This window comes from Hyperolius riggenbachi, chromosome 5 (assembly GCF_040937935.1).
Source record: "Hyperolius riggenbachi isolate aHypRig1 chromosome 5, aHypRig1.pri, whole genome shotgun sequence".
Taxonomy (NCBI): Eukaryota; Metazoa; Chordata; class Amphibia; order Anura; family Hyperoliidae; genus Hyperolius; species Hyperolius riggenbachi.
The window spans coordinates 141,097,119-141,121,768 of NC_090650.1; the positions used below are offsets into that span (position 1 = coordinate 141,097,119).

General features: G+C 44.7%; 2 protein-coding genes across 3 annotated transcripts in view; one reads left to right on the forward strand and one right to left on the reverse strand.

Annotated features, from left to right (window-relative positions):
* The window catches only part of CLEC3B (C-type lectin domain family 3 member B), a 34,327-nt gene extending 11,301 nt beyond the window's left edge, over positions 1-23,026 (forward strand). The window contains exons 2-3 of one of the 2 annotated variants that reach the window (XM_068234498.1): positions 10,090-10,194; positions 22,040-23,026. In XM_068234498.1, coding sequence (XP_068090599.1) covers positions 10,090-10,194; positions 22,040-22,440 — 506 coding nt within the window. In that variant the 3' untranslated portion in view covers positions 22,441-23,026. The remainder of the gene's footprint in view (positions 1-10,089; positions 10,195-22,039) is intronic. The other variant, XM_068234499.1, reaches the window with a different exon arrangement.
* ZDHHC3 (zinc finger DHHC-type palmitoyltransferase 3) overlaps positions 1-24,650 on the reverse strand; it is a 321,718-nt gene that overhangs the window by 187,209 nt on the left and 109,859 nt on the right. The gene's annotated exons all lie outside the window — the stretch shown is intronic.

Genomic DNA, 24,650 nt, shown 5'->3' on the forward strand with positions numbered 1-24,650 from the left:
CAGGGCTGGTGTTATGGTCAGGCTTGTTATAAGTGTGGAGTCATGGTAGCTACATCTTTATGGGGGGTCATAGTGGCGACTGACCCCCATAAAAATGTAGCCACCATATGAAAAACATGTATATGACCCCCATTACATGGTTCCCCGGGCTCTAAACATGTGTTTCTCCATAGAACATTGGTGAATGATCAGAGCTACTAAATGTCTGTAGACCTCATGTATTTACAGGTGCTGTAATTGTGGCCTAAAACAGTGCTGTGTATCTGTACTTGAGCTTTATAAATAAAAGCAAATTATATAAATAATAATGATTAGAGATGGCCCGAACGGTTCTCGGCGAACTTCCGGGGGTTCGCGAACTTTTCTGGAAGTTCGATTCGCCCCCATAATGCACCATTAGGGTCAACTTTGACCCTCTACATCACAGTCAGCAGGCACATTGCAGCCAATCAGGCTACACTCCCTCCTGGAGCCACTCCCCCCCCCTTATAAAAGGCAGGCATCGCCGGCCATTTTACTCATTCGTGTGCCTGCAGTAAATAGAGAAGGGACAGCTGCTGCTGCTGCAGACTCTCATAGGGAAAGATTAGTTAGGCTCTTGTAGGCTTGTTAACTTGCTCCTTGCTGATTCTTATTGCTAAAATAGCACCCCACAACAGCTCTTTTGAGAGCTAACCTTGTTTTTGTGATTTTTTTTTTTCTGTGTGTCCCACTGACACTTGTGTTGCATAGGCAGCCTTGATAATTCATACTGTGTGTGTGCCACTGCCAGGCCCAGCACATTCAGTGACTACCTGTGTGTGTGACAGGTGCACATTGTAATACCCATTACTGCATATACCTACCTACCTGTTGTTTACAGTGCACCCACCTACCTATGTGAGTTGAGCGCGCGCAGTGTCGCTGAGCCTGTCCGCTACCTGTCTGTGTGTGACAGGTGCACATTGTAATACCCATTTCTGCATATACCTACCTACCTGTTGTTTACAGTGCACCCACCTACCTATGTGAGTTGAGCGCACGCAGTGTCACTGTGCCTGTCCACCACCTGTCTGTTTGTGACAGGTGCACATTGTAATACCCATCACTGCATATACCTACCTGTTGTGTTCAGTGCACCCACCTCATCACTGCATATACCTACCTGTTGTGTTCAGTGCACCCACCTACCTACATGAGTGCACCCAGTGTGATATACCACTCCCTGCATACCTGTTAACTGCACCTGTAGGACTGCACATTGTATTAGTCAAGTCAGTGCATACCTTTCACTTCATCCCCCCCCCCCCCCGATATGGACACAACGGACAAAACGGGTAGAGGCAGAGGTAGAGGCAGACCCAGAGGAAGGCCACCTGGCAGGTCTGTGCAACGTCGTGTTGATGTGATTTCGTGCGGCCCTGGCCCAAATCTTGGGAGTCTCATCAACTCCCAAGATTGTCAGGATGTGGTTGACTATTTAACACTGAACACTTCATCTTCCGCAGCCACCAGCGCTACTACAAGCACCACATCTGGTGCATTTGACACTTCCCAGGAGTTAATTAATGGGGAATTAACTGATTCACAGCCATTATTGTTACAACCAGATGAAGGCACTAAGCAAGTTACACCACCTCATATGTCTGAGTTAGGCGGCGACACTTTGGACGTAACGTGTGAGGAGGAGGAGGATGAAGTACCTGCTGTTGGTGCATTTTTAGAGGTGTCTGAGGCAAGCGAAGCTGGGCAGGATGATTATGATGATTATGATGATACGGATCCCACATGGGTTCCTAAGAGACAAGATGACCAACGGACAGTTCAGAGGGGGAGTCTGAGAGGAGTAGGAAGAGACGAGTTGCTGAAAGAAACAGGGGGAGTTCGTCATCAGAAACAGCTGGTGGCAGTGTCCGGTGCCATTTACCGCCACCTATGGACAGCCAGCCAACATGCCCTTCAACGTCAGCTGCTGATGTCACCATATTGCCATCACCCCAGGGGGGCTCAGCGGTTTGAAAAAATGTTTATGTGTCTGCCTCAGATCGGAGCAATGCCATCTGTTCTCTCTGCCTCCAAAAATTGAGCCGTGGAAAGGCCAACACTCACGTAGGGACAAGTGCCTTACGAAGGCACATGGAGAAAAGGCACAAACTGCAATGGGAAGAACACCTGAGCAAAAGCAGCACACAAAAGAAAAGCCACCCTCCTTCTCCTCTTCCTCCTTCATCTTCAGACTCTTTCTCCCTTGCACCTTCACAGCCACCCTCCTCCACTCCGCCTCTGCCCTTGAGTGATTCCTGCTCCTCTGCCCACAGCAGCCAGGTGTCCGTGAAGGAAATCTTTGAGCGGAAGAAGCCAATTTCTGCCAGTCACCCCCTTGCCCGGCGTCTGACAGCTGGCGTGGCGGAACTGTTAGCTCGCCAGCTGTTACCATACCAGCTGGTGGACTCTGAGGCCTTCCGTAAATTTGTGGCCATTGGGACACCGCAGTGGAAGATGCCAGGCCGCAATTATTTCTCTAAAAAGGTGATACCCAAACTGTACCATGAAGTTGAGAGGCAAGTGGTGTCATCTCTGGCACACAGCGTTGGGTCAAGAGTCCACCTGACCATGGATGCCTGGTCTGCCAAGCACGGTCAGGGCAAGTACATAACTTACACAGCCCATTGGGTCAACCTGGTGACTGATGGCAAGCAAGGAGTACGTGGCTGTGCAGCGGAACAACTTGAGACGCCTTCACGGCTTGCAGGCAGCCCTCCTGCCACCTCCTCTCCTCCTGCTACATCCTCTTCGCTGTCATCCTCCTCCTCCTCCTTGGCTGAGTGGCAGTTCAACTCTACTGGTGCTGCAATCTCCTCTCTAGCTACACAGCCCCAGCTCCCCAGGGCCTATGCTGCATGCCAGGTACGACGGTGTCACGCCATCTTAGACATGGCTTGCCTCAAAGCGGAGAGTCACACTGGACCAGCTCTCCTGGCTGCTCTTAACAAACAGGTGGATCAGTGGCTGACCCCGCACCAGCTGGAGATCGGCAACGTGGTGTGACAATGACAGCAATCTCCTTTCCGCTTTGAATTTGGGAAAGCTGACACATGTACCCTGCATGGCACATATGCTCAATCTAGTCATTCAAAGATTTGTGTCAAAGTACCCAGGCTTAGAGGATGTCCTGAAGCAGGCCAGGAAGTTGTGTGGGCATTTCAGGCGGTCTTACATGGCCATGACATGCTTTGCGGACTTTCAACGGAGAAACAACTTGCCGGTGAGACGCCTCATTTGCGATAGCCCGACTCGCTGGAATTCGACCCTCCTTATGTTCTCCCGCCTGCTAGAACAGGAGAAAGCCGTCACCCAGTACCTCTACAATTTCAGTAGAAGGACACAATCTGGGGAGATGGGGATGTTCTGGCCCAACAACTGGACACTCATGCAAAATGCATGCAGGCTCATGCGGCTGTTTGAGGAGGTGACCAACCTGGTGAGTCGCAGTGAAGGCACCATCGCCGACTTGATCCTGTACGCTTACTTCCTGGAGTGTGCCGTGCGTAGAGTGGTGGATCAAGCTGTGGAGGAGCGTGAACAGGAACAGTTATGGCAGGAACAGTTGTGGGAGCAATTTTCATCAGAATCAGATGTTTCCTCAACACCTGCGGCAGCACAGAGGGGGGGAGGAGGAAGAGTCATGTGGGGAAGAGGAGTCAGACTCAGATGATGAGGAAGGTGTTTCTTTAGAGGAGGAGGAGGCGATGGCAGAAGAACAACTGCAGCAGGCGTCGCAGGGGGCTTGTGCTGTTCGACATTCCCGTGGTATTGTTCGTGGCTGGGGGGAAGGAGGAGGACTTATCTGACATCACTGAGGAAGAGCAAGAGGAGATGGATAGTACGTCTGGATCCAACCTTGTGAAGATGGCATCTTTCATGCTGTCCAGCCTGTTGAGGGACCCCCGTATGAAAAAACTCAAGGGGAATGAGCTGTACTGGGTGGCCACGCTACTAGACCCTCAGTATAGGCACAAAGCAATAAAGGTACCACTGTCAGTAATCCTTCTCCCATGTCCACGCAGGCAAGGACAGGATGCTCCAGCGATCTCATGGTGAGGTCGGACATGCGGACATTCTTTAGTCCAACGCCTCGCCTTAGTGCTTCCGTATTCACCCTCCGCCGCTTGACTGCCTTCTCCGCCACCACCAATAGGGTCCAGGACTCCAGGCGGATTCCTGAATTTTTAAGGTCGCTGCTAGCAGCGGGCTATAATAATTTTTCTGGTGCGTGTACATGCCTGCCTAATTTTTCTGGCTGCAGCTGCAACAACAAAACAAAAGGCATGAACATGTGCCCTTTCCCCTTTGTGATCATTACCTTGCCGCGATGAAGGAGCTTGCGTATCACAATTAAGCAATGACCGACAGCTATATGAGTGTCTCAGGGGGAGGGGGGTTAGGGGCGGCACACCCAATATAATAAGGTTGTTGCTTCATTGTGGACAGACCAAATTTGATCAGCTGGACAGTCACTCCTTGAGCTGCCACAGCCTGGCGACCATATGGGCTTTAAAACCGCCACGGCCTGCACTCTGGCCATGGTGCGCACCAGTCCAGCACGGCCGTCACTACACAAACAGCTGTTTGCGGTGCGTTACACAGTGAGTGTGGTGTGTCAGTGTGAAGCCGTACTCTAATTATACTCCCTGATTGATGTATACACATGCAAGATGTTTTAAAGCACTTTAGGCCTGCAATTTAGCATTCAATGTGATTTCTGCCCTTAAAACGCTGCTTTGCGTCAAATCCAGATTTCTCCCCGGGACTTTTGGCGTCTATCCCACTCCGCCATGCCCCCCTCCAGGTGTTAGACCCCTTGAAACATATTTTCCATCACTTTTGTGGCCAGCATAAATTTTTCTAGTTTTCAAAGTTCAAAGTTCGCCTCACCATTGAAGTCTATTGCGGTTTGCGGAAGTTCGTGAACCGAAAAACGGAGGTTCGGGCCATCTCTAATAATAAGGGCAATCTTCCCTTAGCTTCTGCAGTATGTCATTGGTTTGCCAATCTAGTGTTTTATAAAAGAAACATATAAATGTGGTTGTCAGTCACCACTTGTTTCACTTTTCATTACTTGCCTTCAATTTGTTGTGATCACACATGTTGTACTCTCATTCTCACCTGCACTTCGGGAGGATAATGGCCTCAATTCACTAAGCTTATCTCTTGTCTTTAATAACTCTTCTAGAGTTGTTACCATGGTGATAAGGCATGTAGTATTCAGGAAACATTTTACCTCAGGCAAACCTAAAGTTAACTCTTCTGTCTTTAAGTTAACTCTTCAATCCTTAAAATAACTCCAGAGTTAAAGACAGGCTGTTAATTAACTGCGTGTGAAAATAACTACAGAGGAGGTAACTTAACTACAGAGGAGGTAACGTAACTACAGAGGAGGTAAATTAACTTCAGAAGAGGTAACGTAAGGAATGAAGAGATAAGATAACTCTCTTACTGTGTGGAGGTAAGTTTTCTCTTGCCTTATTATCTCCAGCATGATCTTAGTGAATTGAGGCCATTGTTAGTTCCTTTAAAGCAAATCTGAAGCGAAAAATAAACTTATGACATAATGACTTGCATATGTAGTACAGATAATAAATGAAACATTAGTCACAAAGAAATAAGCCAGATCTGCTTTAAATAGCTTAGATTTAGTTCTGCTGAATGACTCTTTTTATTAAAATACAGTTATACAAGGAAGTGGTGTCAGACTGTAGTTCACTGACCACTTGTGGTTCACAAGCTCTTGTCATATGTTCTCCTGAAAAGAACTATGATATGCATCTCTGGTCAAATTAAATGCGTTTTGATTGTTAAGTGGAAAAAGTGAATCTGTGTAAAAGAATACCCAAGCAGCTCGGGTTGACCCAAAACTACTAGGAAAGTATAGGGGACTAAAAGAGACCGAAAAGCCCTCCTACTAAAAAGCAACGTGTAAATAAAAACAGAATGTTCTGATTTGCCAATTGTATAAATCTTTCCTTTAACTAAAGTTATACAAAGACAGTAAATGTTGGAATTAAGGTGTTTTTTTAAGAAATGCATTTTGATTCCAGGAACATGCTTCAAAAAAGTTGGGGCGCATATAGTATTGTTTTGCCTCACCTCCCTTTCACCATACTCTAAACATTTTGGAGTTTTGAAAGCGAAATGTTGCTTGATTCAGAACCAGTGTTCACAGATAATTGTTTTGTGAAGTGTTCCTGAACCTGTGCAGTGAATCAGAATCAAGTTTGTTTTTAATGCAGTGCAGTCTGAGGACCAAAGATCACAACCATCCAGTGGTGGTTTTTGGTCTTGTCTCTTGCATACAGAGATTTCTCAGTATTCTTTGCAACTTTTAATGATGTTATGCACTGTAATGATAACCCCTCCCCCCCCCCTCTTTTTTAAATTATGCATTTAGGAACATTGGGGTGTATGCAATAAGCAATAATGTTTTAACAGAATTACGTGCGCAAAGCCTGACGTTGCATGCAATGAATTACGCTGCATAAGCCTTTAGGCATGTAACTCTGCTAAAACAAACATTTTTTATTGCATACACCGATTATCCAAAAATTGTTGCAGTACTTGTTCATATAGTGTTCCACAAAGTGGTGTTTCTCTCCCCATTTTTACTTCTGAGGGACTCCTCTCTAGGACGCTCTTTTTGTACTCCTGTTGCTAATTGAACTAATTAGATGTGAGATGTTTCACCAAGTTGCTGTTTAGCATTAGACAGCTTTCCCAGTTTTTAGCTGCCCCTGGCTCAATTACTTTGAAACCGGTTACCACTAAATTCAAAATGAGGATCCAGTGCTCATACAGCAATGCAGTTTCTCAGTTTTAACATATGATTTGATATTTCAACATAGAGTTTTCATTATTTGAAAAGTATCAAATTCTGCACGCCAACTTTTTGGGAATTAGGGCCATAAAATGGTAAAGTTTACACTTTAAATTTGCATGAAAACATGGCATTTTTATTGTTGTGTTTTGTGGAGGGAGCAACTGCATGTTGCAGACATTTAAACTGAGATGCACCCCGGGGTATGTACATTATTAATGTTATGTTCCAATAGCTAATCTTACAGTAGTTATGAAAAAGAACAGCGAGGACCAGTATTTTCAATATTTCTGCATAAATAAATAAATACCTAAAATGTGATCTTTTTTCTAAGTCCTAAAACTAGATAGTGAGGACCCAATAAAGCAGATGAGTCTGATATCTCATGCTTGCTCAATTATTTATGAGGAAAATAGTTTACTTACATATTTCTGTGTGGCAAGACGACGTGAAGTGTTGCTGCCAGTATCTGATTTCCCGTAGTTTAACATTTCTGCTAACTGTTGATCAGCCCTGTAAATTGGCTTGGCAGAATATTAGTTTATTTCTCTCTACAGAACAGATTCAGCTCAGGGATATCAGCGGACGTCCTTGCATAAATTGCTTGCTTCAGGACCCCCTGCAACATCTGTGTAGGCTTAAAGGACAACTGAAGTGAGAGGGATATGAATGCTGCCATATTTATTTCCATCTAACCAATGCCAGTTGCCAGGCCCTCCTGCTGATCTTCTGCCTCTAATACTATTAGCCATAGCCCCTGAACAAGCATGCAGCAGATAAGGTGTTTCTGACATTAATGTCAGATCTGACAAGACTAGCTGCATGCTTGTTTCTGGTGTTATTCAGATACTACTGCAGAGAAATAGACCAGCAGGGCTGCCAGGCAACTGGTATTGATTAAAAGGAAATAAATATGGCAGCCTCCGTATACCTCTTACTTCAGTTCCCCTTTAAGTTCAGGAGGACTGTGATTTGGCTAATCCAATACATCCATTTCTTCTGTTTTTAAGGGATTTTTAACATTTGTTGGAAAAAGTAATGCATTCAGTTCAGTTCTATATACTTGTAGTGTTATCCAAAACATATTTCAGCTTGCTACTTTGTTCTTGTGTGCGTATAAAATGCAATCACTGCACAATGTGTCCAACAGGAACTGGCAGAAAAGGATGCCAAAGTTATCTGCCAGTCAATGGACTAGAGCAGGTGTTGAGAATAAGTGGCTCCTGCTCTTTGAAGTTTAAGTGGACCTGAACTCAGAATGTCCTCTCTGCTCAAAAAGATCAGCAACAGCATAATACCCTTTAAAGAAATACATTTCTTTGTTACAGCTGATACAAATCCTGCAATAAGTCTGCTGTGTGTACACTTTGAGTTAACATTTGGGTTAGCAACCTGTGTTTACAAATTAGCTGCTCTGCCATGGCAGAGGAGATTCCTGAGCTGACACAGCTGAGAGATCAAGTTACAGTACGATTAGTTACAGATGAGGGGGAATTAGACAGGCTAAACTATCTAAACACATACAGGTTGCATTTTTCTATATTTTCCTTCTGTCCTGTGCAAGAGTTAAAAGGTCCATTTTAATAACCCCTGCATCTCCCTTTTCCACCCGTACCATCCGGGCAAGTCATGCGTCACTAGATGCAGCATCCTCTTCATCTCAGCATACTGGATGGGATTTTTGACCATGCTTATGCTGAAGGATCTGAACATGAGGTGATTCAAATTATATGGCTTCTGATGAAGCAGTCATAAAGCTGTGAAACGCACGTCAAGCATTTGTTGTAACTGCATAGAAAATACAAATGAGAACATCTGATATTTTTATGAAGGATGATCCCTTGATCTGGAACTTTTTTTTAAATCAATGTGCAATAAAAATTATGTTTTATGAGTTACTTGACGCTGTTCTATGAACCAATATGAACCTGTGCCTCATACATTATCCATGCAGCATAGTGGGAGCAGAGCTGGAACAAGGTCCTCCAGCACCCAAGGCTGAGACACCAAAGTGCGCCCCTCCATCCCTCCCACCCCAGCCGTCACACACTGATTGCTATTAGAATAAGAGGCATCCTAGGGCCCCCAACCTTAATCTCTAGTTATCTGGCTTGCAGCCACTGCCATGTAGTCCCTTTTCTTATTTCTCTCTGCTTCAAACACAATAGGGGAATGATAAGTGATTGAGTTGTGCACCCCTTCCTACACTGCGCCCTGAGGCTGGAGCCTCTCTCGCCTCTGCCTGAGCCTGGTCCTGCAGACAATATATAACAGTATAACAGAATACTGCTGCTGTAGTTGCACAGAGGAGAATTTTTAAAGTTCTGTAGGTTTTGGAGGGAGAGGGGATTTCATTTATTAGTAGGAGTTGTGGGTGGTGGTTAAAGGTACATACACACGTCGGATTTTTCCAAAAGACGTCAAATTGGGCGTGTGTACAGTCGGTGGTTCAGCTGATAACGCTGGTTTTGACGGATCCGCCTCCAAACGTTTGGAAAAATCCGACGTGTGTATGTACCTTAAGTGTGGGTGGAAGCTTAATGTGGTAGTTGTGGTGTCTGCGCTGCACACACAATTCTTTTGAGAATCAGGGGTTTCACTGTCTACAACAAAGAAAATCTAATCAATAGATCTTCAATGATGTCCAATGTAGCCAACTCAAGTGTGATGCTCCCAAGGTAAAGCAATGTACATCCAATAATTGATTTAATAACTTAACAAATTGCTATTAATTGTAGACATACGATTATTACCCATTAATTATTACTGTGGTAACTTACCTTGAAGGGCTGCTCGCTTGTTGTCACCCTTCCACTCTATTTTTGGATCTAAGATAAGCAATATGGCCTGAGGGCCTCCTTACTAGAAATAATCATCAGGATGTGAAGAATTCACTTTGTTTGCAAGTTGTACACAGCTTAGATTCAGCCCATGCAATGCCCTTCCTGCTGATTACGATTTCATGTAAGTTGGAATTATTTGCATCTCATCGGCCATATCTGCTTCTTACAACATCTAGTGTCTGCCTTATATTACTGTTTGTGGCTAATGCCTACTGACAGGGTAGAAATGTGGAAAACTTTGCAGGACATCTAGGCCTTGGCGAACAATGGTTTATAGTTCTTTACCGTAGTTACCCAAAACTACAAGTGAGTGTACAGTATATAGTCAGATATCTTGGGTGCGCTGTTTAACAATCTGTTAGTAAGCAACTAACATCGGACTCTTTTCTCTCCCAGCAGTAGATGTTGTTAGCATGAAAATGCATGAAGAGCTGAAAAAAGAGGTCCAGGACCTCTGGCAGGAGATAAATCACCTGAAGGAACAGCAGTCTTTGCAGACAAGTAAGTAAAATGTGGCTATAAGTTTTAACCTTTTGGGCACTGCAGAAGTTATCTGATGTACAGTATACATCCTTTGCGACCTTTCCTGCCTTCCAACACTTCCCTCTATTTATGGATATACCGTACTACACTGCATACTACTAACTTTTTTTTATTGCTACAGTCCTTGTACTGTAGCAGGAGCCTAATCATTATTAGAATATTTACATTTTTCATTGATATTCACAGAAAAATTGCTATATAAAATTTCACATACACAGGCATATAAAAATCATTGCAGTCCTCTTGAGTCTTCTTCCATTTCCTTTCCATTTGATTCATTGACCTCTAATCCTCCTGCATCTCACAGGTTTGTTTCAGTCCAGGATTTGCACTTACATTCCTCTTGGGTTGGGGGAAGGTGTATATGTGTTGGGTTTGAATACATAGCCAGATGGTGTGAAATATGTTAACTATTTGCCTCTGTATCCCTTGGAAGTTTAATAAGATGTGCCATTATGGAACATAGGGCCTTTAGCATTGAAGGCCAGTAATATGCTGCACGCAGGAAGTGCACAGCAAATGTATTGGTACTAGTGGCAGGGGAACAGTGCCCATTTCACTATAAGCGCCATATGCATTACCAGAGCACATTAATTGGCCTTTCTTGCATCAGGCTCATGGTGGATTGTGACATTTTCTTTCCTGTACCACATGCAGTGTTTAGAAATTTTAATTGAATTGTTGTCTACATTCTCAATTGAGACCATTATTGGATTGATTTTTCTCTTGTGGCTGCTCTCAGGAACATTGCCTACAGTCTAATAGACCTTAAATTATACTAGACGTCATCTAGTACACTGAATCTTTTCAAACCAATTGTCAGTCAGTTCCCTACACTGGTTTAATAATTCCAACCTCCGGTCCTAGTTTGAGTTGTTTCTGAGGGGAACGTTTTATATCGTTCACAGATTTTCTGAAGCAGGGACCGCTGGCCATCTAACCTGTCAGGATGTTTCTGCTGAACGCTATTTAAACAACTGACTTATTGTATACAAATACCTTTCCATCCATTATCTCGTGACTTATTAAGGGAAAGTACTTCCAAAACCTTTATTAACTGTTCAAATTTTGTGTTTTCTTCTATACCCCCCTGTATATTGTATGTTTGGGAATTTATTCTTGGCCTTCGATAAGCATTTCATCATGGACAAATGAATTTTTACTATTTTTGATTTTATAAGCTACTGTACGTAATTGTCCTACAACACCACTTTATTGTTCACGACTTTAGTGTCTAATCTATGCTTGTTACATTAGATTTATCGCTTTATCTGCTATAAACACTTCATAATGTGTGGCTCTAATTTTCTATTTAATTAAGGTAAATGTCTGGTTGTACAGCTAAAGACATGATATTCTTTAAAGGAAACAGATCGTTTTAACCACTTCCCAACTGAGGGGTTTTACCCCCTGACCACCAGAGCAATTTTCACCTTTCAGCGCTCCTTCCATTCATTCGTCTATAATTTAATCATTACTTATCGCAATGAAATGAACTATATCTTGTTTTTTTCGCCACCAATTAGGCTTTCTTTAGGTGGGACATTATGCCAAGAATAATTTTATTCTAAATGTGTTTTAATGGGAAAATAGGAAAAAATGTGGGAAAAAAATGTATTATTTTTCAGTTTTCGGCCTTTATAGTTTTTAAATAATGCATGCTACTGTAATTAAAACCCATTAAATGTATATGCCTATTTATCCCGGTTATAAAACCGTTTAAATTATGTCCCTATCACAATGTTTGCCGCCAATATTTTAGTTGGAAATAAAGGTGCATTTTTTTCAGTTTTGCATCCATCCCTAATTACAAGCCCATAGTTTATAAAGTAACAGTGTTATACCCTCTTGACATAAATATTTAAAAAGTTCAGTCCCTAAGGTAACTATTTATGTATTTTTTTTAAATTGTAAATTTTGTTTTGTTTTTTAATTACAAAAAAAAAAATTGGGGAGTGTGGGAGGTAAGGAGTTAATTTTTTGTGTAAAACAAGTTTATTTGTGTGTAAAAAATGGTTAGGGTGTAGTTTTACTATTTGGCCACAAGATGGCAACATTACCAATTTGTTTCATGCGACCTGCAAGCGTCCTTCCGGACGCTTGCAGGAAGTAGAAAGAGGCTGGGACTTTGTTATTTTTTCACAATGATCGCGCTGCTCAGCCGAGCGGCAGCAGATCATTGCGGGGCTTAGATCAACGAACGGGAATGGATTTTCCCGTTCGTTGATCTCTGGGCGAGCGGGCGGCGGCGTGTTTACAAGCGGGAGCGCGGACAGCGGCGGGAGTGCGCAGAGTACGGATTTCTCCGTCCCTGGGGGTGAAAGGATGGAAAAAGGGGCGGAGAAATCCGTACGCGCGGGGGTAAAGTGGTTAATAGTCACTCGAAATGCAGTTATTTATTTAAGGGGTGCCAAAATGTGTCCAGGCCATTTTGGAGTACCTATGTAGAATACAGTGGTGTAGCTAAGGAGCTGTGGGCCCTGGTGCGAGTTTTACATGGGGCCCCCCCCAAGCACTCTATACATAACAATTGAAACGGCGCACCAAAACCTGCCAAGGACAACATAGTGTCAGAGGTGCAAGGAGGGGATGGGGAACAGTTTGTTAATGATTATTATCATTCAAAGTATCATTCAAAGCATTTATAGAAGTAATCATTACAAACACAGGACCAATAAAGAGCTAACACTGCAGTTGAGGGAGGGCCCTACAAAGCATACATTTGAAAAAATTGCAAGCTAATTTAGGCGTGACGTTAAATAACAATATACTAGCAATATTGGTAAATAACAATTTAAGCGCAACATTAAATAAGAAAAATCATAACAAAAACAAAAAATAATGATTAAATTGTGGTATTACATTATCAATAAATTTACCGATAATGTTGAACCTAACTATAACCTAACCTTTACCTACTCTTACACAAAGCCATCTCCTGGTGGTGCCTAACCCTAAGACTCCCCCTGGTGGTGCTTACCCTAAAGGCGCGTATACAAACCAGATTTTTTTAAACTACGGGTCGTCAGACCCACTCGTGGGGCGGTCGTTCTGACGACAGTTTGCCTGTGAGTACAGGCTGTCATCAGGCTGATAAGGCTGGTTCTGACTGATCCGCTCACTAAATAGAGTAATGGCTTTTTATATTAAGATAAATAACAATTGCACCCATAAATATTGATAAATAACAATTGCACCCATAAATATCGATAAATAACAATAAATAACAAATAACTCAGTTAGTTTGCTGAAGTCCTGCATCCAGCCAATCACCTTGTGGCTTCAGTCCCCGCATGGTGGTTGGCTGGCTGTAAGACTCCTGCAAACTAACTAGGAAGTGAAGGAGCGATCGCTGGGACAAGGTAATGTATATTAACAACAAATACCGCTTTGAAAGTGGCGCACCGTTCCGCTGATAAATGTATCCAAAAAATGCAATTTACTGTTTTAATGTATTAAATGGTAAATTGGCTGCAAGGGGCTGGAGAGTTTCTAGCCTTAAAGCAAATCTGAGCTGAAAATTCTAATTCAAAGTAAACATACACAGGTCATACTTACCTCCTGTGTAGTCTACTACTCCATCTCTTCCTACTCTCCTGCGTCCTGTTTGTCTGTTCCTGGACAGCAAACTGTTATTTCCCAACAGAAATAGTTTATTGAATCACAAATACAGGTCAGCACACTGTTAATATCGCCCACATGAGCCATAGGGAAACATGGACATTACCTTGCACATGAGTTGTCCTTGCATGTATCTTTTCAGCTATAACTGACAGCAACATATATATAACGTTGTTATAAGAAAATGGTGAACTTCTGGGATGAACTGATGACGAGGTAAGTATAGAATAAATCCGACTAGTAGAAACAAAAAAACACAGGGACGCCGGGAGCCCAATATCATGTATTATCGTCACAAAAGATGGTCTAGGGTACAAAGTTATATACTCACAATTGTGGGTTGCTTTTAAAGGCAACCACTATCAGTACATGTGGAGAAGAGCCGTCTCCACTTGGCCTTGTAGGTTGCTGCTCCAGAACAAGTTCCCCCTATATAAATATAGTAGCGAATACCCTACCAGGTAGGGGGAATGAATACTAGCAGATCACGCTATTGGAGGCGCCCATAGATCTCAAACATATGTTATATAGAATACATTTCAGTTTTCTATGGTAAGAATGATTGTTCTTACCTGATAAGAAGACTCATAGACAGAAAAAAAGTGGTTAACAATTTATTTTGCACTTGGACCAAGTGCGAAATAAATTGTTAACCACTTTTTTTCTGTCTATGAGTCTTCTTATCAGGTAAGAACAATCCTTCTTACCATAGAAAACTGAAATGTATTCTATATAACATATGTTTGAGATCTATGGGCGCCTCCAATAGTGTTATCTATAAGTATATAATACTAATTTGCAGGACATCATGTGTATATTTTTAACAATTTTACTTGGTTTGGGTTCCCTTTAAGCAGCAGATTCAGTGATTTGCAAGCTCCAGTTTATCTCCTCATGCCATATCAGGTACCCGGTAATGATAAATGTCATAGTTCCTTCTAGCACTAACAGTAAGGCTGCAAGTGTTGGGCGAACATCTAGATGTTCGGGTTCGGGCCGAACAGGCCGAACATGGCCGCGATGTTCGGGTGTTCGACCCGAACTCCGAACATAATGGAAGTCAATGGGGACCCGAACTTTTGTGCTTTGTAAAGCCTCCTTATATGCTACATACCCCAAATTTACAGGGTATGTGCACCTTGGGAGTGGGTACAAGAGGAAAAAAAAATTTAGCAAAAAGAGCTTATAGTTTTTGAGAAAATCGATTTTAAAGTTTCAAAGGGAAAACTGTCTTTTAAATGCGGGAAATGTCTGTTTTCTTTGCACAGGTAACATGCTTTTTGTCGGCATGCAGTCATAAATGTAATACATATAAGAGGTTCCAGGAAAAGGGACCGGTAATGCTAACCCAGCAGCAGCACACGTGATGGAACAGGAGGAGGGTGGCGCAGGAGGAGAAGGCCACGCTTTGAGACACAACAACCCAGGCCTTGCATGAGGACAAGAAGCGTGCGGATAGCATGCTTTGTACCACCATGCAGTCATAAATGTAATAAAGATAAGTGGTTCAATAAACAGGGACCACGCGGCAACGCTAACCCAGCAGCAGCACACGTGATGGAACAGGAGGAGGCGCAGGAGGAGAAGGCCACGCTTTGTGAGACACAACAACCCAGGCCTTGCATGAGGACAAAAAGCGTGCGGATAGCATGCTTTGTACCGCCATGTAGTCATAAATGTAATAAAGATAAGAGGTTCAATAAACAGGGACCACGCGGCAACGCTAACCCAGCAGCAGCAGCAGCAGCAGCACACGTGATGGAACAGGAGGAGGCGCAGGAGGAGAAGGCCACGCTTTGTGAGACACAACAACCCAGGCCTTGCATGAGGACAAAAAGCGTGCGGATAGCATGCTTTGTACCGCCATGTAGTCATAAATGTAATAAAGATAAGAGGTTCAATAAACAGTGACCACGCGGCAACGGTAACCCAGCAGCAGCAGCAGCACACGTGATGGAACAGGAGGAGGCGCAGGAGGAGAAGGCCACGCTTTGTGAGACACAACAACCCAGGCCTTGCATGAGGACAAAAAGCGTGCGGATAGCATGCTTTGTACCGCCATGTAGTCATAAATGTAATAAAGATAAGAGGTTCAATAAACAGGGACCACGCGGCAACGGTAACCCAGCAGCAGCAGCAGCAGCAGCAGCACACGTGATGGAACAGGAGGAGGCGCAGGAGGAGAAGGCCACGCTTTGTGAGACACAACAACCCAGGCCTTGCATGAGGACAAAAAGCGTGCGGATAGCATGCTTTGTACCGCCATGTAGTCATAAATGTAATAAAGATAAGAGGTTCAATAAACAGGGACCACGCGGCAACGGTAACCCAGCAGCAGCAGCAGCAGCACACGTGATGGAACAGGAGGAGGCGCAGGAGGAGAAGGCCACGCTTTGTGAGACACAACAACCCAGGCCTTGCATGAGGACAAAAAGCGTGCGGATAGCATGCTTTGTACCGCCATGTAGTCATAAATGTAATAAAGATAAGAGGTTCAATAAACAGGGACCACGCGGCAACGGTAACCCAGCAGCAGCAGCAGCACACGTGATGGAACAGGAGGAGGCGCAGGAGGAGAAGGCCACGCTTTGTGAGACACAACAACCCAGGCCTTGCATGAGGACAAAAAGCGTGCGGATATAGCAGCAATGCTTTTTGCCGCCATGCAGTCATAAATGTAATACAGATGAGAGGTTCAATAAACAGGGACCGGAAACGCTAAACCATCCCAGATGTTCATCGGTCATGTTACTTGGTTGGGGTCCAGGAGTGTTGCGTAGTCGTTTCCAATCCAGGATTGATTCATTTTAATTTGAGTCAGACGGTCTGCATTTTCTGTGGAGAGGCGGATACGCCGATCTGTGATGATGCCTCCGGCAGCACTGAAACAGCGTTCCGACATAACGCTGGCTGCCGGGCAAGCCAGCACCTCTATTGCGTACATTGCCAGTTCGTGCCAGGTGTCTAGCTTCATGCCCGGTTTCAGGTCCAGCGGTGCCAGCCACAAATCCGTCTGTTCCTTTATTCCCCTCCAAATTTCCTCCCCTGTGTGCTGCTTATCCCCAAGGCAGATCAGCTTCAGCAACGCTTGCTGACGCATGCCAACAGCTGTGCTGCACTGCTTCCACGATCCTACTGCTGCTGGTGCTGGGTTAGCATTTCCGGATGAGGTACAGCTTTGAGATGCGTTGGAGGAGAAGGAGTCAGAGAGGTAGGTGCTGCTGTTGTTATCCAGCTGTTTGCGGCGTGGGCAACACCCGCGCCGTAGCAGGTGAGGAATCGCTGCCAGGCTCCACAAGGTTCACCCAGTGCGCGGTAAGGGAGATGTATCGACCCTGGCCGAACGCACTCGTCCAGGTGTCAGTGGTGAGGTGAACCTTGCAGGCAACGGCATTCTTCAAGCTTCGGGTTATTTAGCTGACCACGTGCTCATGCAACTCAGGCACTGCAGAGCGCGCAAAGTGGTAGCGGCTGGGAACCACGTAACGTGGGATGGCCACTGACATCATGCCCTTGAAGCTGTTTGTCTCCACCACTCGATATGGCAGCATTTCGCAGGCCAGAAGCTTGGCTATGCTGGCTGGCTGTTACTGCCACGGCCCGGGGGTCATTTGCTGGCAATTTCCTCTTGTGCTCAAACATCTCAGAAACAGACAACTCAACCGTAGCGCTGCACACCGAAGGGCTGTTGGTTGTTGTGTTTGATGAACACTGGGAGACCTCAAGAGCACTAGTCCGGAAAGTGACAGTGTCAGCATCGTCTGATGTTTGTGAATGTTGTGAACCACGCAATGGCTGGGCTACTGCTGCTGCTGAGGCGGGTCTGGTGGTGAGTCTGGTGAACCCAAGGGAGGCAGTGTTGCTGGTGGTACCCTGTCCTGCCGCGTTTGCCCACAGAGTGGGATGTTTGGATAGAATGTGGCGGCTCATGCTGGTGGTGGAGAGGTTGTTAATACTTTTCCCCCTGCTCAGGCGGGTCTTGCACACCTTGCAAATCGCCATGGTAACATCCTCAGTGCAGTCTTCAAAGAAAGCCCAGACTTTAACTGGCTGAGGACTCGGACCTCGTGCGTGATGTGCTGGTGCTGCTTAACCCACTGCTGGACGCTTGAGAGGTCATCCAAGTAATTATCTGGTCCTGTTCTTTTGGATCTGTGAGGGTTGTTGTCCTGGACAACATGGGCAGTATTGAGTGGGTTTTCTTGGGTGCTCCCCTGTGGCCTGTACGTGAACCGTCAGGGGAAACACCTCTTCCCTTGCCCCTCCCTCTTTCACCGGATTTCTTCCTCATTTCACTTATCCTTAAAGTACACGCTGACTGGCAGCAGTACAGTGGCAGTACAGAAATGCTATACAGTGGTGGGTGAGCGGTGTACCACTATTGTCAGCAGTGACACAGAGCACAATGCTATACAGTGGCGGGTGAGCGGTGTACTACTGTTCCCAGCAGACACAGAGTGGAAGTAAACACAATGCTATATAGTGTGGCTGAGCCGTGTACACAGAGTGGCATTAAACACAATGCTATATAGTCTGCTATATAGTCACCCCGAACAGGGTGATGTTCTGCAGAACCCGAACAGTGGCAAACACTGTTCGCCCAACACTACTGGGAGGGAACGCAGATTTTAGTACCTAAACACACGATACAACATGTTTTCCGGGGTCGGACTCTGAGGCACATACAGATGGTCCCGATCATCATCCTCATCATACAACTCTTCTCCTGAGTCTGACCCACCCACCACCTCTGCCACCCCAACATCCCCAGACACAGACCCCTCATCGTCCTCAACATTAACTTGGGATGCTGGCCTGAGCCAGACCTCCTCCTCCACATCAGGCCCCATCATCTCCTCAATGGCAGCCCTCATTAATCGCTCTGGCGACGGACTGATGGACACAACGTTCTCCTCCGGGGAGGGCTGCTGCTGACCACTGGCTGCTGGGGTGGATGTTATAGCTTGCGTGGGGCGTTGGCTGTTGCTGTTGTTGGGAGTGCTGCTCACAGCGGAGGTCTCTGGGGAACTCATGTTGAGCTCATATAGTGGTTGACGGTGAGTGGAGTATTACTGATCCCAGCAATATACACACTGACTGGCAGAGTACGCAATGCTATATAGTGTGGCTGAGCGGTGTACACAGAGTGGCAGTAAACACAATGCTATATAGTCTGGCTGAGCGAGCGGTGTACTACTGTTCCCAGCAGAATCAGAGTGGCAGTAAACAATGGTATATAGTCTGGCTGAGCGGTGTACATAGAGTGTCAGTAAACAATGGTATATAGTCTGGCTGAGCGAGCGGTGTACTACTGTTCCCAGCAGAATCAGAGTGGCAGTAAACAATGGTATATAGTCTGGCTGAGCGGTGTACATAGAGTGTCAGTAAACAATGGTATATAGTCTGGCTGAGCGAGCGGTGTACTACTGTTCCCAGCAGAATCAGAGTGGCAGTAAACAATGGTATATAGTCTGGCTGAGCGGTGTACACAGAGTGTCAGTAAACAATGGTATATAGTCTGGCTGAGCGGTGTACACACAATGCTATATAGTCTGCTATATAGTGTCAGTAAACAATGGTATATAGTCTGGCTGAGCGGTGTACACAGAGTGTCAGTAAACAATGGTATATAGTCTGGCTGAGCGAGCGGTGTACTACTGTTCCCAGCAGAATCAGAGTGGCAGTAAACAATGGTATATAGTCTGGCTGAGCGGTGTACACAGAGTGTCAGTAAACAATGGTATATAGTCTGGCTGAGCGGTGTACACACAATGCTATATAGTCTGCTATATAGTGTCAGTAAACAATGGTATATAGTCTGGCTGAGCGAGCGGTGTACTACTGTTCCCAGCAGAATCAGAGTGGCAGTAAACAATGGTATATAGTCTGGCTGAGCGGTGTACACAGAGTGTCAGTAAACAATGGTATATAGTGTGGCTGAGTGGTGTACACAGAGTGTCAGTAAACAATGGTATATAGTCTGGCTGAGCGGTGTACACAGAGTGTCAGTAAACAATGGTATATAGTGTGGCTGAGTGGTGTACACAGAGTGTCAGTAAACAATGGTATATAGTCTGGCTGAGCGGTGTACACAGAGTGTCAGTAAACAATGGTATATAGTCTGGCTGAGCGAGCGGTGTACTACTGTTCCCAGCAGAATCAGAGTGGCAGTAAACAATGGTATATAGTCTGGCTGAGCGGTGTACACAGAGTGTCAGTAAACAATGGTATATAGTGTGGCTGAGTGGTGTACACAGAGTGTCAGTAAACAATGGTATATAGTCTGGCTGAGCGGTGTACACAGAGTGGCAGTAAACACAATGCTATATACTCTGGCTGAGCGAGCGGTGTACTACTGTTCCCAGCAGACACAGAACAGTAAACAGAATGCTATATAGTGTGGCTGAGCGAGCGGTGTACCACTATTCCCAGCAGACACAGAACAGTGAACAGAATGCTATATAGTGTGGCTGAGCGAGCGGTGTACCACTATTCCCAGCAGACACAGAACAGTAAACAGAATGCTATATAGTGTGGCTGAGCGAGCGGTGTACCACTATTCCAAGCAGACACAGAACAGTGAACAGAATGCTATATAGTGTGGCTGAGCGAGCGGTGTACCACTATTCCCAGCAGACACAGAGTGGCAGTAAACAGAATGCTATATAGTGTGGCTGAGCGAGGTACACAGAGTGGCAGTAAACAGAATGCTATATAGTGTGGCTGAGCGAGCGGTGTACCACTATTCCCAGCAGACACAGAACAGTGAACAGAATGCTATATAGTGTGGCTGAGCGAGCGGTGTACCACTATTCCCAGCAGACACAGAACAGTGAACAGAATGCTATATAGTGTGGATGAGCGAGCGGTGTACCACTATTCCCAGCAGACACAGAACAGTAAACAGAATGCTATATAGTGTGGCTGAGCGAGCGGTGTACCACTATTCCCAGCAGACACAGAACAGTGAACAGAATGCTATATAGTGTGGCTGAGCGAGCGGTGTACCACTATTCCCAGCAGACACAGAACAGTGAACAGAATGCTATATAGTGTGGCTGAGCGAGCGGTGTACTACTGTTCCCAGCAGACACAGAACAGTACACAGAATGCTATATAGTGTGGCTGAACGAGCGGTGTACTACTGTTCCCAGCAGACACAGAACAGTACACAGAATGCTATATAGTGTGGCTGAACGAGCGGTGTACCACTATTCCAAGCAGACACAGAACAGTGAACAGAATGCTATATAGTGTGGCTGAGCGAGCGGTGTACCACTATTCCCAGCAGACACAGAGTGGCAGTAAACAGAATGCTATATAGTGTGGCTGAGCGAGGTACACAGAGTGGCAGTAAACAGAATGCTATATAGTGTGGCTGTGCAAGCGGTGTACTACTATTCCCAGCAGACACAGAGTGGCAGTAAACAGAATGCTATATAGTGTGGCTGAGCGAGGTACACAGAGTGGCAGTAAACAGAATGCTGAGCGAGCGGTGTACTACTATTCCCAGCAGCGACACACAATGACTGGGGGGGACCCTGGCTAGCGTGGCTGGAGCGCGAACTACCCTGCCTGCCTACCCAAAGCTAAACCCACAGACAAATGGCGGAGATATGACGTGGTTCGGGTATTTATTTACCCGAACCACGTGACAGTTCGGCCAATCAGAGCGCGTTCGGGTCCGAACCACGTGACCCGTTCGGCCAATCACAGCGCTAGCCGAACGTTCGGGGAACGTTCGGCCATGCGCTCTTAGTTCGGCCATATGGCCGAACGGTTTGGCCGAGCACCGTCAGGTGTTCGGCCGAACTCGAACATCACCCGAACAGGGTGATGTTCTGCAGAACCCGAACAGTGGCGTACAGGGCAGCATGCAGCAATGGTGTAATTATATATGTTTATTATATTCTAATAAATTACTTAGCATTTTATACATACTCTTTACCATTGTTATACTGTCTTTTATATGCTTGTCAAGCAATTTTCAAGGCAAATACCTAGTAAGTGTGCACTTACAAGCCAAAAATAAACAAAAAATCTAATTCTGAAAAGGTTAAAGGACCAAATAAAAGTTATGTATAAATTATTGTTCCTGCCTTGTATATGCAAAATTAATTTAAATACAGTGTTGCTTTAAGCAGTAGCAACAGTATGATACAATGTTGTTGTTCTCTTTCAGTTTGCTTGAAGGGCATGAAATCTTTCAACAAATGTTACCTGTCCTCCTCTGAACCAAAGAACTACCACGAGGCCAACGATGTGTGCATTGCTCAGGGTGGCACCCTTGGTACACCAGACAGCAGAGATGAGAATGACTTCCTGCAAGATTATGTGCGCAAGAGCTTAGGGGCGGGCTCAGAGATATGGATAGGAATCAATGACATGGCTAACGAGGGAGCTTGGGTGGATATAACTGGCCAACGGATTTCCTTTAAACATTGGGAGACTGAAATAACCATTCAGCCTGACGGTGGCAAACAAGAGAACTGTGCAACTTTGTCCGCTGGTGTCAATGGAAAGTGGTTCGATAAAAATTGCAAGGAGTTGCTGCCATTTGTGTGCCAGTTTGCAATTGTTTAGCTGTCATATTAATATTATTCTAAATCAAAGTGCAACTTCTCTTACAACAGATATTTCCTTGTTTGGGTGGATAGTGGTTCATTAATCCTCTGGCTTTTCATATTATTCTGGAGCCCCGATGGTGAGATGTTGGTAAGGTATCTCCACCTGAATTCCAGGATCTGCTGATAAGGTGGTGGTTTTACTGTTGCTGCTGGTTTCTCCTTAATGTCACATAATGAAGAGTCAAGCAGCCATGCCAGCTCCTTGCTTGGCTTCATAATGACTGTTGCGGGGCAGACCAGCGGCTGAACTATCACTATACAGAAAATGGGTCACCTGCATACACCCTAAACTGAAATATCTGTTTTGCGTAGGCTTCTTTAAGCATGCTTTACAGCATTTATGTAGCAAAACCTCCGCACAGCATGCGCAGCCACCTGAAAAATTCAATCTTGTGTTTACTGTAGTTGAACTGTCCTCTGTTAGTGTCATACTTTGATTTGCTGCCACTTATATTTATTTACACATTCTATATTGTACATAGCCTTATGACAATGGAAGTAATTATGTCACATGCTATATTATATTAATTATAACAAATAAATTAGTTTTTGTATGTTTTTTTCCTATTATAAATGCTACATTTGAAATGGTGGAAAGAAATGCAAACAATGAAAATTGCTGACTTTCTTTTAGAAAATGGAGTTTGTTTGGCTGTTGTTAATCAGTTTTGAATCACGGACACAGAGCAAGTATGCAGATAAGGGGGTTGATTCACAAAGGTTACTTATTTTTCACCTTAACTATAATGCTAGGTACACACTATGAGATTTTCTGGAAGATTTACTGTCCGATCGATTATTTCCAAGATATCCGATCTGATTTCTGACTATTTTTCATTCACTTCTATTGGAAATGGATTGGAAATCAGATCGGACATGTTGGAAATAATCGATCTGACAGTAAAACTGCCATAAAATCTCATTGGGGTTGATTCACTTTAACAAATAGTGTGCCTTATCAGAGTTACCATGCCTTATCAGAGTTAGGGTGCCTTATCAGAGTAGCATAGCGAGCGCTAGGTAATTATGCCTGCTATTTGGCAATGACGAGAGCTCCACTCATCCTGCCCTGAGCCCCTGCAGGTCCAATCATTTTAAAGGACATTATCCCCGCACTTTGTTTGGCCCAATAGGCTGCCTGTCACTTGATGGGAAACTTGACAGGCAGCCTATTGGGCCAATCAAAGTACGGAGATAATGTGATTACGTGATTGAGTTTTAATATCAGAGCAATCCAGAGAGCACTGCATAATAATCATTCCATTAAAACAGCCACTGTGCGTATCTAGAGATAATATTATGTATACAACGAACAAAAGGAAGAAAGCATCTCACAACGCACTAGTGGAAATTAATTTATAAATATATGAAACTGTATGTATCAAAAAAGGTCAATATTAAAATCAAACAAATAGTACCAAGACATCAGCACAATATACAACAAGAGACACAACAAGAGCCACCCTTATGCTTTTATTGTGTCTCTTGTTGTATATTGTGCTGATGTCTTGGTACTATTTGTTTGATTTTAATATTGACCTTTTTTGATACATAAAGTTTAATATATTTATAAATTAATTTCCACTAGTGCGTTGTGAGATGCTTTCTTCCTTTTGTTCTTTGTATATGTTACGGCCAGAACCCGAAGTTTGGCCACTTTGCATTCTGGCCGGCCACTTCGGGTTCTGGCCGGTCAATGTGCGAAGTGACCGCGGCGGTGCGGCCAATGTTAGAAATGAAATGATTCCAGTAAGATTAATGTATGTTCTGGCCGTCTCGCTGAGGCCAAATGTTTCAAAAAAGGAGTTCATTTCATGAAATTAAGCCGGTGGCAATGTAACAAATTAAGCTGCCGGCTTCAGCCTTCTCTCCTCCCCCCTGCCTCTCTCTCTCTCCTACGGGCAGCCGGCGGGGACATGCATGTCCCCAAGAGTCGTTCGTCGCGCAAGGGCAGCCGAGCGGGGAGGCTGCAGACATTGCTTCTGCCAGCACCCGCTCTGCAAGAACGAACAGCAGGATTCCCTGCTGCGACAAACGACTCTGGGGGGACACGCATGTCCCCGCCGGCTGCCCAGTATTGTATAGAAGAGAGGCAGGGGGAGGAGAGAGAGCTGAAGCCGGCGGCTTCATTTGTTACATTGCTGCCGGCTTAATTTCATGAAATGA